This window comes from Urocitellus parryii, chromosome 2 (assembly GCF_045843805.1).
Source record: "Urocitellus parryii isolate mUroPar1 chromosome 2, mUroPar1.hap1, whole genome shotgun sequence".
Lineage (NCBI taxonomy): Eukaryota > Metazoa > Chordata > Mammalia > Rodentia > Sciuridae > Urocitellus > Urocitellus parryii.
The window spans coordinates 162,222,875-162,240,334 of NC_135532.1; the positions used below are offsets into that span (position 1 = coordinate 162,222,875).

The 17,460-nt window shown below is 33.1% G+C and overlaps 1 protein-coding gene across 1 annotated transcript in view; it reads left to right on the top strand.

Annotated features, from left to right (window-relative positions):
* Atp6v1a (ATPase H+ transporting V1 subunit A) overlaps positions 1-17,460 on the top strand; it is a 57,337-nt gene that overhangs the window by 13,880 nt on the left and 25,997 nt on the right. The window contains exons 3-5 of the mRNA XM_026394724.2: positions 11,103-11,197; positions 14,636-14,764; positions 17,191-17,405. Of these exons, the coding sequence (XP_026250509.1) occupies positions 11,116-11,197; positions 14,636-14,764; positions 17,191-17,405 (426 nt within the window). The 5' untranslated portion in view covers positions 11,103-11,115. The remainder of the gene's footprint in view (positions 1-11,102; positions 11,198-14,635; positions 14,765-17,190; positions 17,406-17,460) is intronic.

Genomic DNA, 17,460 nt, shown 5'->3' on the forward strand with positions numbered 1-17,460 from the left:
TTAAAGAACTGATTAGAATGTAGACACTTTTCAAAAGAAATTTATGCGTATTTTAAACAATAGTTTTTAAAAAAAATGATACAATTTTTAGACTACTCTTAATAGGGTAATTTTTCACATATGATTACCTGCATTTAAAAAAATGGCTAGCCACTTCATAAGCAATTTTCTGATTAAAAAAAAAAGAAAAGAAAAAACCTATTCAAAACCTATACAACTATTGTAGTACTAAGAAGCTACTGAAGGTTGAGGATCTTTCCAAGAGAGAATCTGCTAATAACAGCCCTTGTCACTATGAATTTGGAGTTGCACACTGTTTGACATAAGAAATTTCATTATTATTATTAGTAGTAGTAGTAGTATATATATACTTTTGGGTAAACCGTCTATAGGATTTCAAATAAGCTAATAATTTTATTTTGTTATTTTCAGATTTTAAAGCTATTTCTAATTTTTTATTATTATACTGTTGAAGTAAACACAAGTAATTGTTTAGTCCTTGTTCACACTCCTGAGAAAATCCACAAGTACAATTTTTACATTTAAGGGCCTTATTGCGTATTCCATGTTTTTATTCTTATTTCTTAGGTTCTGATTATTCCACTTGAAGTTGGACAATTTTCCCTCCCTTGTATAAAAATGTACTGTACTGAATTTAGTTCTGATACTAATTTTGATTTCTTCTAGGACATTCCCCCGATACACATATTTTTAATAGCTCTGAAATTATTACCAATCCTATAGTTTTAAAGTGCCATAGTTTAATTTGTCAAAGTTTTTCTCCTCAACATTTGGTCTTAGTAGTATATCAAGTAAAAGAGTTTAGTATAATTGTTATTATCTTAGATTAGATGAAATATGGTATTACTACTAGATAAGAGTATATGTGTGTGTTTATAAAAATTGCTTTTGTGATAAATCAGCATAAAATATCTATAGTATTGATCCTTAGTTTGTTGCCTTACTTTGGCTTTAAAGTTAATACAAATAAAAATATTCTAGCAAAATGTAAAAAAATAAAAACAAAAAGGTGGGGGAGGGGGGACACACTAGATAACCAGTGAGAAATATTGTTACTGGATAAGTTATGGAATCCATTTTATCAAACAGTATACAGTTTAAGATGATAACTTATGAAGACTATGTAGCATATGAAGAAACTGAAGTGAACTAATATATGTATGAAGTTGTATTATACTATTGATTACAGTTATGTAAAGAACAAAATGGCTCGTGTGGACATAATACAAAAGTCAGTAATATTCAGATGGTAAGATGTTCCCATATTTGCTTCTAAAACAACTTTTAAAAGAAAGATGTATGGCATGCTTATTTTCCTCACTTTTTTTTATAGTATTTTCCTTACTTTATAGTGTTGGGAACCTTCTTTGGGCTCATTTTTTCCTTCATAAAGGAAATTAAGAAAATTTCCTAAAAATTTACAGACTAGCCTTATGGAATATTAATGGAATATTAATATTAGGTTTACTGTAACTTTCTACTTTTCAGTTTACCAAGTTTTATCTAAGAATTAAGAAAAAGAGGATTCACTCAATACTGTTTTAGGCAGCTTCAAATTTATGACAATTTTATTAACCAGAAATTTTTCACTATTCCCCCTCCCTTTTTTTTTTTTTTTTTTTTAAGAAAAAGGAAAAAGAAGGTTTATGTCTTTGCTAGCTCAATAGTAAAGCACCCCTGGGCTCAATCCCTGGTAAGAAAGAAAGAAAGGAAGGAAGGAAGGAAGGAAGGAAGGAAGGAAAGAAAAGAAGGGAGGGAGGGAATAGTTTTTAAGAGAGAGATTATTTAGGAACAGTCAATTCCTGTTTTCTGCTTACTCCTTTTTCTTTTGTATTATCCATTGTCATTTTGACAAATAGTTTGGCAAATAATAGAAAAGCAGCTCCTGGAGTTATATTCAGTTTGACTGCTATAACAGAGACTTAAGCAACAAACATTTATTTCTCATAGCTCTGGAGTCTGGGAATTTCAAGATGAAAGTACTTGCAGATTCTTTGTCTGGTGAGGGCTCCAGTTCCAGGTTTATAGATTGCCATGTTGTTGTATATTCATGAGGTGGAGACAAGAGGTCATTGCTTTCCTTTCTCTTCCTATAAAGACACTAATTGCTTCCCAAAGGTCTCACCTCTAGTATCATTACACCGGAGGGGGCGGTGGTGGTGGTAAGATTTTAACGTATGAATTTGGGGGAAATGGACATTCAGTCCATGATAACATAGGATTAAAAAAAAAAAGAGCTAGTTAAAGGCTAAGATATTGGCTACAATAAGATCTTTTCAATTATTTGTTATTAGATGTTGAAATAAGACCAAATTTTGTTGTCACTACTCTTATCAGTTTGTCATTTTGAATCAAATAATCAAGTAACATTTAGTTAATAGTACTGTTAAGAATTTAAAAGGATATGTTTATTTTTAACATAATGTCAGAGTGTGATATGTTTAATAAACAGTAGCCAATATTATCTATTTTTAATTTCAGAACATTTTATTGAGGTTAACTGCTCTACAAGGCACTGTGGTATATGGAGGAAGTACAAGAATAATAAATATTCCTCTTGAGGGCAGGAATACATGAATCCACTTATATAACAGTTTTAGCATTGATCATAGCCTTCTAGCCTGTAAATAGATATTGTGGAATTTACACACTGAGTACAGTATTTAGTTACTTTCATTAAAACTTTGAGTTTTCATACTAAATATTGTGAAATTTTATCTACAAAAATTTAAAAAGAAAGAAATCTATTTTTAGAAATGCTATAAAAATTGTTTATGGACCAGCATAGTGTTACATTAAAATAATACAATTTGAATTCATTTCTCAACTTTAATGTCTTCTTTTACCTTTTATTTTCACTATTTCTTTTTCAGGACTGTCTTAAACAGGAAAGTGTGAGTCAAAAATAAACAAGTGAATGAAAGGTCTTAAGTAGAGGAAAGAGAATAGGGAAATGAAGAGGGGAGGGAAAGGGTTGGGGTATGGAAATTGAAATGAATTAAATAAAATTCTATGCATGTATGATTTTCTCAAAATGAACTCAGCTATTATGTATAGCTATAATACTCTTTTTAAAAAAAAGAAGAAAAGAAATAAAAATAGAAGGGGGGTGTCTCCAAAAATTATTGTGATAGGAATACATATTTTTTATTCCATTAGGCAAGTTTGCCATCTGTGATTTTGTTGTATTCTCTACTGTTTGATTCCCACTTTTGACCTCACATTTCCTTATACATTTTAGTAATTTTTATGAACTATTTCACTTTCACTAATGACCCTTATGTTTGCCTTTAGTTGTAAATTTTGTTATGTTTGTTGTTCTTTTTTAAAATAGAGCACTATGAATTATGTATGTGTATAAAATATTTTGAAGTTCTCTCTTTTCTTGTTATGTTGGTTAATTCAGTGGACTAATAAAAACAACAGGGATATAGATGGTTTTGTCATTCTTCATAAAGTGGCTTGCCTGCTTAATTTAGTTCCCTTCAAGATCCCAGTGGCTGCCACAGTTCCAGACATCCCATGCAGATAACCAGCTCCCAAAGGAGTGTGTTTTTGTTTTTGTTTTTTATAGCCTCTGCTTTGTTTTGTTTTATTTTGTTTTTTGGCAGGGTCTTGTTATGTTAACGAGGCTAGTCTCAAATTCCCAGTTCTTTTAGTCAACCTCCTGAGTTGCTGGGGTTACAGGCATGCACCACATACTCAGTTTAGCCTATGTTTTTTTGAAAAAGCAAAGAAATTCTTATTGCTCATAATAAGTATGTTTGTCAAACAAGTTTATTTCTAAATCAGTCATTGCGGAGGAAACTAGAATTGCCATGTTAGGCTTACCAAAATCTAAACAAGGTTGAGGTTTGATTGACAAGGCAAAAAGTCGGAAACTCAGTATGCATAGCGAAGTAAATGTGACACATAGCCTTTCTAATAGGGTTGCTAGCTAGGTGGATTAAATGAAATGAATAGAAAGTGCTTCACAAAATGACTGTATAACATTTATTATATATTATATTTATATAATACTATATATTATTCTTATAGTACTATTAATGTAAGTATTATATAAGCATAATATATAGTACTAAATATGTGGTACATATAAAGATAGTATATATGTAGTACCACTAAAGTATTTACATGGTTATCTCAAAAGATCACAATGTACTTCATAGATATGTACAATTCAAACAATATGAGAAAATAAGTATTTGATATAATCTGTTGAATTCATCATCTCTTCAAAAAAATTCTATTTTCCAAAGGTAGGTATTAATAATGAATTAGATAGAATATACTTTTTCAAGTGTTACATAAAAATGATACTTTATTATCAATGAAGTGACCTAAGATTTTGTATGTGAATAAATATTACCTTGGAACATTAGTATTTAGCTTGTATATATCAATTCCTCCTAACAGCTACATTGTCCAAAAGTCTGGTAGTAAAAAGAATTATTTCTAGAATAATGAAATTACTAGGTATAATGTATTAACCAGTAGCAATTTGGGCCTTATAAAATGGAAGGGGAAAATAAGTGGGCCCCTGTTGTTATTTGCCACTGCAGTGTTCTGCTGTGGTGCCTGCGGGGGAGGGACTGATGACTCATTGGCTCAGATGGTTGCCTGTGCTGCCTTCTGGATTTTTCCTTTCCTACAGAGGGTTTTTTGTTTTGTTTTTTTAACATTTCACAAGTATGGAGGAGGGCTATAATGTTTAACTAAATGATTTCTTAGTTATAAATTGCATTCACTTTTTATCCTTAAGGTAGAAATCAAACAGCTAAGCCAAAATTTTTATGTAATCATTGAGCTGATTTTTCTCTGAATGCCACATATTTTTATGAAAGTATATAGTACATACTTTTTTTCCTTTCCAGTGTGCTGGATATCAAACCCAGGGTCTCAAGTATGCTAGGCAAACAACTACTCTACCACTGAACAAAGATAGCTATATATTGTATTAGGAAAGAGTTGTTAAAGAGATAACAAAACTGTTTTATGAAGCACTAAATTATTTCATAGCTTTCTTCTTATATCATGGAGATTTGGGATAATATTGAATTTTAATGTAATGTAACTTGCAAAGTGATTTTTATATTGAAAGTTAGTGTTTTAAAGGTTGTATTAAGATTTTTTTAAAAGTCTGTGCTTTTTCACAAAGGCATAAGCAGAAAATTTTAGTAGGGTGTTTTTATTTTTACTATTTTCAGAGATAATAAGAAATGGTAGATAACAAATTAATATGTTGTATGACCATGCTTATCAAACTGCTATATGCTTATCCCTCTTCAGTCATCAAGTCACTATAGCATGTCTGCTTGATGAATAATTTTACTCATGGAAAGCATTTTTGCATTTTCCTTATAAAGCAAATAATATACATGATGGATTAGACTGTAAAATTTGTTTGTATTTAAAGAGAATATACAAGAGCATACCAAGAAAATGCTGGTAACAGTAGATTACTTAGCATCCTATTCCTTGTCGAGAACTAGAGTGTTGATGGGAGTTTTCTGTAATTGGGGTACTTAGGTGAAAAATCTTGAAAATTACAATAGGAAATCTTCTATCAGAGTTGTGAGAATTGCAAATTTTAAATACTTCAAAATGGCCTGTTATCTTGGACCACTTCTGGAGTTTTTTCCAGCATTTAACTGTTAAGTTGGAACCTGAAACTCCTGGATCTTAGGAACATATTTTCCAACTCTTAGAAATTAGTACTTTAGAACTAAATAGACTGTTGGGTATCTATCTGTATTGTTATAGGGCTTTATCTAAGGTTTACTTTGAAGAATGAGGAGGACCAACTTCCTTATAGAAATTAAGCCTTTGGCTATTTGAGTGCCTGATTCTGTCAGTTGTTTGGTTTAGACGAGATCCATCCTCTATCTGACCTGCTTTCCAAGGACAGTTTTGGATTCTTTTTCCCCATTTAGAAAATAAATAATTACAAGAGACCTCAGACAGAAAACAGACCAAAAATTGTGGTGGTTTAAGTGTGAATTTAACTTTCAGTTATCTGGGGAGTGATTCTCCAGTCTGTTCATTATTTGAGTGTTTTGGATTCTCTAAATGCAGGTTTTGAATTTTAAGCTTATATTTGATCATAATATCTTACAGTTGGCTAACCATTTGGTAAAAACATACCAAACCTCGAATTAATTCTACTCAGATTGATATATACAAGAAGAAAATGTATATAAATATTATTAATTTACAATAGAGAGATATATTATTAATCTGGTATCAAAAACAGCAACCATAAAGGAAATGTGATTAATGGTATCACATTTAAAGCCAAAATTATACAAAAAGAAATAAAAACCTAGAAGGGTAAATTATAAATTGAGTAAACATATCTATGTGACAAAATATCACTGAGTTATATATAAAATATGATTATAACCATAAGTGGAATTAAAATTAAGAATTATAATCATGAAATTCAAATACATAAATTTAAAACATTTAAAGTTTTTTAGTTATAATTGATATGTGAATTTAATGATGTATATGTTAAATATTGAAATGGAAAACATTAAGAGATCATTTTTAATGTAAACTATCCGGGATGCAATTGGTGGTATTACATACCAACAAGTCTTATAAATGTGTACATAATTCTACAGGAATTTTATTGCTAGAAAGTTATAAGGAAATAATCTGACAAATGTGTAAAATCTTTAGTTATAATCATGATTGCTTTGTTTTTTTAAAAAAATCAAATCCCCTAATTGGGAATATTGGTTTTTTTTGTTTTGTTTTGATATTGTACCAGGGATTAAACCCAGCGTCTCTTAACCACTGAGCCATATCCCCAACCTTTTTTTGTTGTTGTTGTTTTATTTAGAGACAAGGTCTTACTGAGTTGCTGAGTCTGGCTTTGAACTTATGATCTTCCTGCCTCAGCCTCCTGAGCTGCTGGGATTATAGGTGTGCACCACCTCACCAGTGGAATGCCAAGAAAGTTTGTTATGGAAGATGTTTTTTAGGAATCAATATATGTGATCCCCAAAGAAAGGGGATGGAAACAGAGTTGGCAGAAGTCAAAATGCAATGCAAACAGGACAAAGCCTTAGCCAACCACATGGGGAAATTTATAGTATCCACATGAGGCTGAGATGGCTGGGCCTCTGTACCTCTACTTTGCTTAGTTACAAGGTTCAGGCTGCCCTGTGAAAGGTGTGAGGGTAGGCTAAGTGGTTCTGTGTATCTAAGGCTGACCCTGAAGGGCAGATATTTATCGCTTCTCTACTAACCACACTTTCCTGCTCTTCCTTGAAAGGGAGTCTGGGTACTTAATCCCCCACAGAGGCCCCAATGTTATCTCCTTTCTGTATATTACCTTTGTCGTTTTGACCATTTCTGTCAGAAGTTAAGAAAAGCAGGGTAAGAGAATTGAGAAGGACAATGGAAAGAGGGTGACTATTTTATTGGAAGGGCTTTGGGAGATGGGTATATTTGAGCAGAGACCAAATGATAAGAAATTAACCATGGAAAGAAAAAATATTCCAGTCATGAGCACAGCAAGTGTCAGAGTCTGTGTGGTTGTGGCAGAGATAAGAATTTAAATGTGTTAAAACATCAAAAGTGAACAAAAGTGCTTAGAATTTTATTCTGAAAGATGTTTCAGAGCAGTTTGGGGATGTATTTGCAACCACCTCTTTGCATATAATACAATGGAGTAGATAAAGCTAAATTACTCATACTTGGTTGATTTTTTTTTTCCTTTTAACAGTGGCTTTTTAAAAAGTAGGGTTATCTTGCTATGTAAGAATAGTATTCAAATGAATGCAAATTTGTGTCTCTGATGAAAGTCTTCTGTAGGTAAATTTGTAGAATTATCACTTAGGCTCTTTATGTTACTTATTAGTTTGATGTTACTGTTTCTAATGCCTTTTGTCTTTGGCATAAATTAAATAATTTGTGCCTAAAATTTAAAAAGTTGAAAATGGTAGATTCATCAGTATTTCCATGGTGGCTAGAATTATCCAGCTGGCTAATAAGCCCACAAGACAGCTGAATCATGAACAAACCCATTTAATTTCCACTAATCATTGCTCATACATTTGGAGACCCTCACTGTTCAGTTTTAAAGGGAAGGTGTGTAAATACTTTTTAAAAAATCAGAACAGACACTTTTATTACCTCATGAACTCTTTAGAACACCTTCCTACACCCCCAGGAGAATTGAATCATCTGTAGGGAAGCTTTACTGTGTATTCTAATACCTTCTTGTTCATCTTTGAAGTCTCGGCTTACTCTAAGTCACACTCATCCTGCCCGAGTCTAGGTTAGATAACTTTGCTGTATGCTCTTCTAAATCAACCTATACTAATCCTATGAGAGCACATGTGCCATCTCATTGTAACTACATATTTGTCTTTTTATCCCACTATACCAGAATATGCTTGGGGGAAAGATTATATCTTCTCCATTTTATTTTCTCCCCATAATATAAGCAAATGACCATTATTGATGCTTAAAAAACAATTCATGTGGTTCCAGAAAAAAAGTTGTGGTAAATTAAATATTATAGCTAGTGGGGGAACTAGGAAACAGCCTCTGTTTGGCTCAAATAACAAAAAAGTAAGGATACATTAGATGCTTTTTAGAAGTTAAGCATATCTTAGCTTGAGTTAACACTAAAATTAGTAGTCATCAGTATTTCTGTTAGGCATACTATTAGATGCCCCACCACACCCCATCAGATTTTGCAGATGAAACTGAGGCTTAAAAAGATGAAAGAATGTGATTTATTCAAGGCCACAATTTATAAATTCATGTTTGTTAGGGTTTAACTATTAGGTGTCTCCCAAAGCTCATGTTTGAGGCAATGTAAGAAGGTTTAGAGATGAAATGATTGGGTTATAACAGCCTTAACCTAATCAATGTGTTAATTCTCTGATAGGTATTGATTGGTGACCATAGGTAGGTGTGGTTGGAGGAGGTGTTTCATTGGGGGGATGTATCTTTACGGTATGTATTTTGTTTCTGTCCTTTTCAGTTCTCTCTCTCTTTTTTTTCCTCTCTCTCTGTGCTTTACATTCCTGGCTGCTTTCCTCTGCCACACACTTCTGCCATGATGTTCTACCTTAACCTCCTCTAAAATTGTCAGGTTTTTTGGTCATAGTAGCAAAAATGCTAACTAAAACAAGTATATCTGACATAAAGCCTTGGTCTCTGTCTCTCAATTAAAAGACGTATCCAGAATAGATGGATACTCTTTAGTACTTGCTTATACAACATCTGGAGTATTGGTTTTTGTTTTGTTTTGTTCGTTTTAGAAGACATATTGGCATCATGAAAAAGGGTCGTCAAAGGGGGGAGGAATCTGAGCAAGACTGCTATGAGGGACAGCTGAAGGCATTATGAAGGGTTTGCTTAGAGAAGGAACATGCTCTCTATACGTCTACAGAAGTTGGAAGAAACCATGGCCAGAGAACAGATGTTACCAGGAGGTAGATTTAGGTTATCTTAAGCAAAACTTTTTAGGAAGAAATTTCTAAAAATAGAATGACAGAGTCAGACATTGTGGTGCACACCTGTTTTCTGTTACTCCAGAGACTGATGTGGGAGTGTTCCTTGAGTCTAGGAGTTCAAGAACAGCTTGGGAAACAGTGAAATCCCATGTAAAAAAAAATAGTAAATAAAAAATAAAAATGACTTTTTCAAAACTAAGGCCCTATTCAAGTAGTAAAATTGCTGATAAAATTTTTGTAAGCATTTTAAATGCCAGAAGGAGCATTTAAACAAATTCGTAATTTAATCACAGCTCTAGAATAAGTGGTAGGGTTATTTCTATTTTTTAGATAAATAGTAAGATACTGATTTGTCCAAGGCTTCTGCAGCATATAATTGGCAAAGCCAGAATGAGATCCCAAGTCTGCTGACTCAAGATCTTGTGCTCTTTTCCACTTTAAAAGGCAGATGACCATGTATCATTAGTGCTACAGAAGAAATGCCCATATTTGGGAAAGAAGTTAGTCTGGATGATTGTCAGATACCCCTCTGACTTTGAAAATCTTTGATTTTTCTGAATACTAAAAATTGACCACATTAGCTTATTCATACTTCTTTTAAAACTTTTCCGAATCCATTTCCTAACACATTTATCTTTAGATTTTGTTTATTCCCCACCCCATTACCTAGTAGTTTCTAAAAACCTTGCTTTGTCTCTTTATATTCCTGTCTTTTTCAGTCCCATACCTGCTCTTATTTAGTGGCTTCTTCTGTTGTATCTTCAAGAGGACAAAAATCGTAATAAACCAGTTTCCTTTCTTTACTTCTTCCCTGGACTGCCCTTCCAATTTAATTTTGCTACAGAAGACACCTAGTAATGTTTATTTGCTTTTATGTGACATCTGCGACTGTAATATCTGGTTTAGTTTTTTTTTTAAATAAATTTCATTTTTTCTACCTTACCTCCTCTAAAATTGTCAGGTTTTTTGGTCATAGTAGCAAAAATGCTAACTAAAACAAGTATGTCTGACATAAAGCCTTGGTCTCTGTCTCTGAATTAAAAGATGTGTCCAGAATACACCCTATCTTTATCTTTATAAACAAAATACCAAGCTGCCCTACTCTCTCCCTCACCACCTACCAGTGCCACCTGTATGTTCTTTGACATTTTTCTTTCCCCTCAGATCATATTCTGCTCACTTATAAGGCCTCCTATATCTCTCTGTGATTTTATTCTCTGATTTTACTCTTGACTTACTTTTTTAAAAGTAGGCTTTATTGTTAGAGCATTTTTTGGTTCATAGCAATATAGAGCAGAGATTTCTCATATATCCCCTGACCAAACACATGCAGAGCCTGCACCATTATTAACATTATCCAACAGAGTAGTAAATTTGTGACAGTAATGAAACTTCCATTCGTACATTATTATTATCCAAAGTCCATATTTAATGTTAGGGTTTGTTCCTATGTACATTATGTGGGCCTGGACAATTGTTTAATGACATGTGTCTACCTTAAAAACATAAAGTTTCATTGCACTAAAAATCCTTTGTACTCTGCCTGTTTATCCTTCCCTCATAACTATTGTAGCCACTGACCATTTTTTTTTTTAACCATAGGTAAATTAACGTGATGGATTTCTCCAAGCTACCCAAAATAATCGATGAAGATAAAGAAAGCACATTTGGTTATGTTCATGGGGTCTCAGGGCCTGGTAAGTAATGTGTGAGATTAAGGATTCCTAACTTTGATTAATGTCTTTTCAGGATGTTTTAGGTAGCGGCATGCAAGTTTCTGTTTACCTACATAAATTCTGTCTTTAAAAGATCTTTTAATGACTGTGGACTAAAGTAATGTCTCTATCATAAGAGTTCATCTTGCATTGATCATGTAAATTTGAGTCATTGAGGTACTACTTTGTGTTATCCTATTTAAGTTTATATTAGGTAAATGTATAACTGGTGTTTATTTTTACCTATATCTTCTATTTTCTTCTTGTTGTTAAATTTGAGGTTAAAAAATAGCTATAAAGTTTATAGCTTTTAGTGTGTAATGCCTTGAAGATAGCAGGCATTCTGTTAATCTATTAATTTGTTTTGAATTTTAATAATTATCTTCAAAGAATTGATAGCAACTTTTGCTCTTTTCACTTCTAAATTATTATGAATGACTATTTAAAGTATCACATAGCTGGCTACCTTTGAGAGGGAAATTTAAGGACTTAATACTGTAATGGAAAGCAGTTTTTTTCTTTTTTTTTAAATTTCTTCTATTTAGTTATACATGACAGAAGAATGCATTTTGACACATAAATGGAATATAACTTCTCATTCTTCTGGTTGTACATGATGTGGAATTACACAGGTCATGTAATCATATATGCACTTAGGGTAATAATGTCCAATTCATTCTACTATCATTCCTACCTCATACCCCCTCCCCTCCTTTCACTCCCCTCTATCTAAAATACCTCTATTCTTCCCTAACACCTCCCTGCCCCACCCCCAAGCCTTATTGTGAATTAGCATCCACATAGCAGAGAAAGCTTTTGGCCTTTGGTTCTTTGGGATTAGCTTATTTCGCTTAGCATTATAACTCCATCCATTTACCAGCAAATGCCATAATTTCATTCTTCTTTATGGTTGAGGAAAGCTCCATTGTGTATATATACCACATTTTCTTTACTCATTCATCTGTTGAAGGGCACCTAGGTTGGTTCCATAGTTTAGCTATTATGAATTGAGCTGCTATAAATGTTGATGTGGCTGCATCATTGTGGTATGATTATTTTAAGTCCTTTGGGTGTAAGCCAAGGAGTGGGATAAATAACTGGGTCAAATTGTAGTTCCATTCCAAGTTTTCTGAGGACTTTCCTTACTGCTATGGAAAGTAGTTTTTAAACTTTATATCCATTCTGCCAAAAAATGAGAATACTGCTTTTTTTTGGCGGGGGATGGCGGGTATCAGTGATTGAACTCAGGGGCACTCAACCACTGAGCCACATCCCCAGCTCTATTTTGTATTTTACTTAGAGACAGGGTCTCACTGCATTGCTTAGCATCTTGCTTTTACTGAGGTTGGCTTTGAACTTGATCCTCCTGCCTCAGCCTCCCTAGCAGCTGGGATTAAAGGCATTGTGCCATTGTGCTAGGTGGGAGTTTTACTTTTTACATAATGAATCTCATTTCATTATTCATTTTGTTGTAGAACATTTCCACTACAAAATTTGATTCACAGTATCCTTAGGTAAAACATGCCCATTGATTTATTATTGTTAATGCCTTGAAAATTCATTTTTCCTTAAATCTTCTTATAAATCTTGTGCTATAGTCTTTTTCTTACTCTAGTCATGGTGGAAATGATTATACTATTTTTGCTATTTATGCAAATGAAGGCTATCGGTCACTGTGCCTCTTTTTTCCTAAGAACTTGGTATTTGCTCACTGGCATATAATAAAACAGTTATTCATTTATATATTTCATTGTTTACAATTTCTTTTGCCATTAAGAGAAACAATTTTCCTCTTAAAGATAATGAAGGTCTTTAGGACAGACAAAGTAAATATAAGAAATTTCAGAGAGAAGAACAACATCCAAGAGTTTAGGTAAAATCATTCTGCAGAAATGTGGTAAACTGCTCTTGGTACCAATCTTAATTCTTAAGTACCTAATAGAGAAATAGCAGTCTTTTTGGCTCATGAAATAGGATTTTAAAGATCATTGTCTGTAATATTTCAATGGATCTTAATTTTTCTTATAGTAAATATAAAAGTAAATATCAAATCTTTGTATATATAACAGGTTAGGTAAGTATTTACACCTTCAGAGTTTCCACTTAAATCTTGCCTGTTATGTAATTCTAATTAGTTATATCAGAAGGCTAAATATTAAGAATGGCTTTATTCCTGCATATTTGTAAAAATATGGCAACTTTCTTTCCCTTCCAGAAGAGATTTTTGCTTACTAGACAACATGGTCCAGATTAGTAAGATTTATTCATTTATTTATTTATTAGTTGTAGTTGGACACAATATCTTTATTTTATTTATTTATATGTGGTGCTGAGGATCAAACCCAGAGCCTCACACGTACTAGGCGAGCACTATACCACTGAGCCACAACCCCAGCAAAAAAAAAAAAAAATAGTAAGATCTTATTCTGACTCAAATTTTATAAGAAATTGGGGTTCATAATTGGGACTTTATCCAATGGTGGTGATTAATTATAAACATTGTTTATGAAAAAAAATTGACAGTACAGCAAACTGAGAATTGTTGTGTGCCAGATTTCTGTTCTCAAGACTAAAAGGCTCAGGGATCACTCTAGTTAAACTGGGCTAACTGGGCTGCATGAAATAACCACACAAGAGACACAAATACCTTTTTCTTTGGGGTTGCTGTGACGGCTCCTCTGACCTTAAGGGTCCGCAGAAAGAGGGAGATCGAGATCACTCGCTGACCCCTTTTATTGAGGAGAAACTATTCAAATGAGGCTAGGGGTCAGGTTTCAGGGGGCTGAGTCTATCTTCATGATGTCCACTGTCAGCAGGTTGACTGACACCTGGGTAGGTCACACCCAAGGGTACAGTAAGAGAAGGGGACACACACAAGGCACTTCCATAGAAGATTCTATCCTAAACAGGGCAAGGGGTTATATTACAAAGGAACAGGTGAGCATAGCTTTACCCATGGGGCTGTAGCAAGACACACCCATTTCTGTGACTGAGCGCCTCAGCACCCAGCTGGGGAGTGTAACTCAGTCACCCTTAAGGTTGGCCTCCCACAGTTGTGGCATTCTAAAGCTTTTATTCCAATTTTAATTTTTTTAATGTTTGAAAACCCATTATTACATGTTTTATAGTAACCTGAGTTCATCAGAATATGCCTCAGGATAACCAGGAAAGAATTTGCCTAATAGATGTCAGACATTTGAAAATAGTTTTCATGTATAGTGTATCAATTAATAAACTTTAGCCTAGTTTATTTTGTTTACCTCTTTATGTCATGTACTAAACATACATCTTTATGTGAAACTACGAGTGTGTTCCGTAATGGTAGTTTTATCTTTGTTTTGAATGCATTAGAAAGTCGTGTTATTGTATTTACAGAGCACCAAAGTCTTAAATCATCTAAACAGTCTTTTTTCTCTTCAGTGGTTACGGCCTGTGACATGGCAGGTGCAGCCATGTATGAGCTGGTAAGAGTGGGTCACAGTGAGTTGGTTGGAGAGATTATTCGATTGGAAGGTGACATGGCTACTATTCAGGTGTATGAAGAAACTTGTATCCTTTTTAATTCAATTTCCGGCCACTTTCTGTGTATTTAAATTCAAGTATTTAAGCCAAAAGTAAAAGCAGCAACTACTAGTCATATTAGAAGCAGGAAAAATAGATGTCATAAAGAGTCTGGATATATATACATACACATACATACACATATACACATATTTATATATACATGCATACATACGTATATATGCTTCTAATATAGGAGTATATTGAAAAAAGGAGAAAAGGTGCTAGGAATCAGTACTGTTATTTTAAGGAATTAGTATTAATGTTTTGAATTTTCGTTGCTCTTGATGTTTCAGGAGTTCACAGACTTCAGGGGTATGCAATTGGAATTTTTTCAGAAGGACACATAAGGCATAAATGGAATAACAGTATTGATTTGTGTGGTTAAAATTCTCTAGCCATAATTTCTGTTTAAAATAATAAAGCTATAGTTAAATCAGTTACCAGTCTGTCTTCATTCTGATGAATAGCACTAGGTGACACGTTCCATTACACCTTTAGCACTAGGAAATCCTTATTGTTTGGTTATTAATATACTGGCTTTTAAACAATTTTCTTTGAAAAATGAAGAGTTTAAGACTTGAGTCTTGTGAAGAGGAATCACCTTTGGGGGCATTCATATATATCTTTGTTTAAATCAGCATTAATTATTTGGGTATTTAATCGAGTTTTATTTTATGCTACTTTTTGACCATTCTAAAATTCATACTTGCTGATAACTGGTTTTCCTGTCAAATACTGGGTGCTAATTTAAAACAAAATCATCTGAAAAAATAAATCTAAACAAAAATATGTTTTTTTCCTATTGCTACCTTTATGTTTATTTAATCATTTGAGGGGTCTTTCTGGACATTGAACAGGGCCTCTCCATGCTAAGCACAAACTCTACCATTGAGTTATACCCCAGCCCTATTTAATATTTTACATGACTTAAACATTTAAAATAAATGAAAATAAATACAGTGGCAACCTTTCCTAATTTTGTTATCCTGTACCTTGTCAGTTTTCAAAACACACAACCACTTTAATTGACTCCTTTTATTATATATCCTTCTAGTTTCTTAATTGCACAACTAGGCAAATACGTATTTTTCCTTTCTTTTTCCCCCACAAGATGGCATTTTATGTGCACTATTCTGTATCCTACTTTTTTCACTTAAAAATATGTGCGTTACAGAAGATGTGCATGAATAATGTATTAAATAAAATAAAATATTGGTAAAATCTAGATGTTAGAGGGAGTTTACTGAAAAATTCTTTCAGCTTTGTTTAGGTTTAAAAAATTTCATAATAAGATACTGAGAATAAAAATGTTTATTTTGGAGAGCTTTCTAGAGAGATTCATACATGCTCCTATCCTTCTAGTTACATATAATTCCATCATATGGGCGTATCACAGTTTATTAATTGATTTCTTAATGACAGAAAATTTGATTGTTTCTAATCTTTTGCTTTTATCAACAGTGCTACAGTGTAACCATGGTATGAATTCACAGAAGTTGGCTCCTAGGTTAAGATTTAACTATTTTTAAAAAAAAGATTTAACCATTTTTAATTTCAATAGATATTGCTAAATTGCTTTCAGTGAAAAGTGGTACTGATTTTACTCTTATGAACAAATACTAGAGAACAAGGTGAATTTATTGTGCTTATTTACAGATTTTACACTTTTCCTTTCAAAGTCACTTCCTTAGTTCTCTATGTTTTTGTCCAGGTACTATTATCTTTTAGGGAGACTACTGTTCTATAGTGGTGTGTTTGAAATGATGAATTAATGAGAGGCTTATCTTTTAGTTTTAGCCCTGTGGTTCCCAAACTGCAAAGACACTGGGCAGCTGCAGTAAACTCATGTGATGCCCAGAATACTTAAAATTTTTGAGGTTAACATAGAAATATTAGATATCTTGTCAGATACTGCATGAACTAGTAGCTTGAGATAATAAACATTTTTATTATTTTGCTGCATTGCATTCTTGTTGGTGGTGTCATGTCTTTGCAAAGCTGAGTGTTTGGTGGTTGCTAAGCTAAAAAGCAAGTAAGTAAAAGTCAGTATGGAATATGGGTTTCCATTGTGATCGCAAAGTTTGAAAATAGGCATATACATCCTGTTCATAAGAATTATGGTTATTTAGGGCTGAAATTTATACTCTTTTTTTCTTTCAACTGATGCATATTATTCTTGCATTGCTACTCAGTTGTTTACATATTTATGTATTTGTTAAGTTGTTTAAACATAACTGTTTATTAATTGAAATTATAATTTTTTTGTCCTGGGACACTGTGAACTATTATTGAAATACTAAGGATGCTGTGAATTGAGAAAGTTAGGGAACCTCTACTTTTAAACTGTGATAATTCTTATTGGTCATGTCTTTAAACTTTTATTGTGAGTTTTCCTCAACCACTATTTCTAGCTGGTGTGTCTGTTGGAGACCCTGTACTCCGAACTGGAAAACCTCTCTCTGTTGAGCTTGGTCCTGGCATTATGGGAGCCATTTTTGATGGTATTCAAAGACCTTTGTCAGATATCAGCAGTCAGACCCAAAGTATCTACATCCCCAGAGGAGTAAATGTGTCTGCTCTTAGCAGAGATGTTAAATGGGATTTTACACCATGCAAAAACCTACGGGTATGTCTACGTAACCAAGAATTTCTAAAGTTGGTGAAAGAATGTGAAATGAATG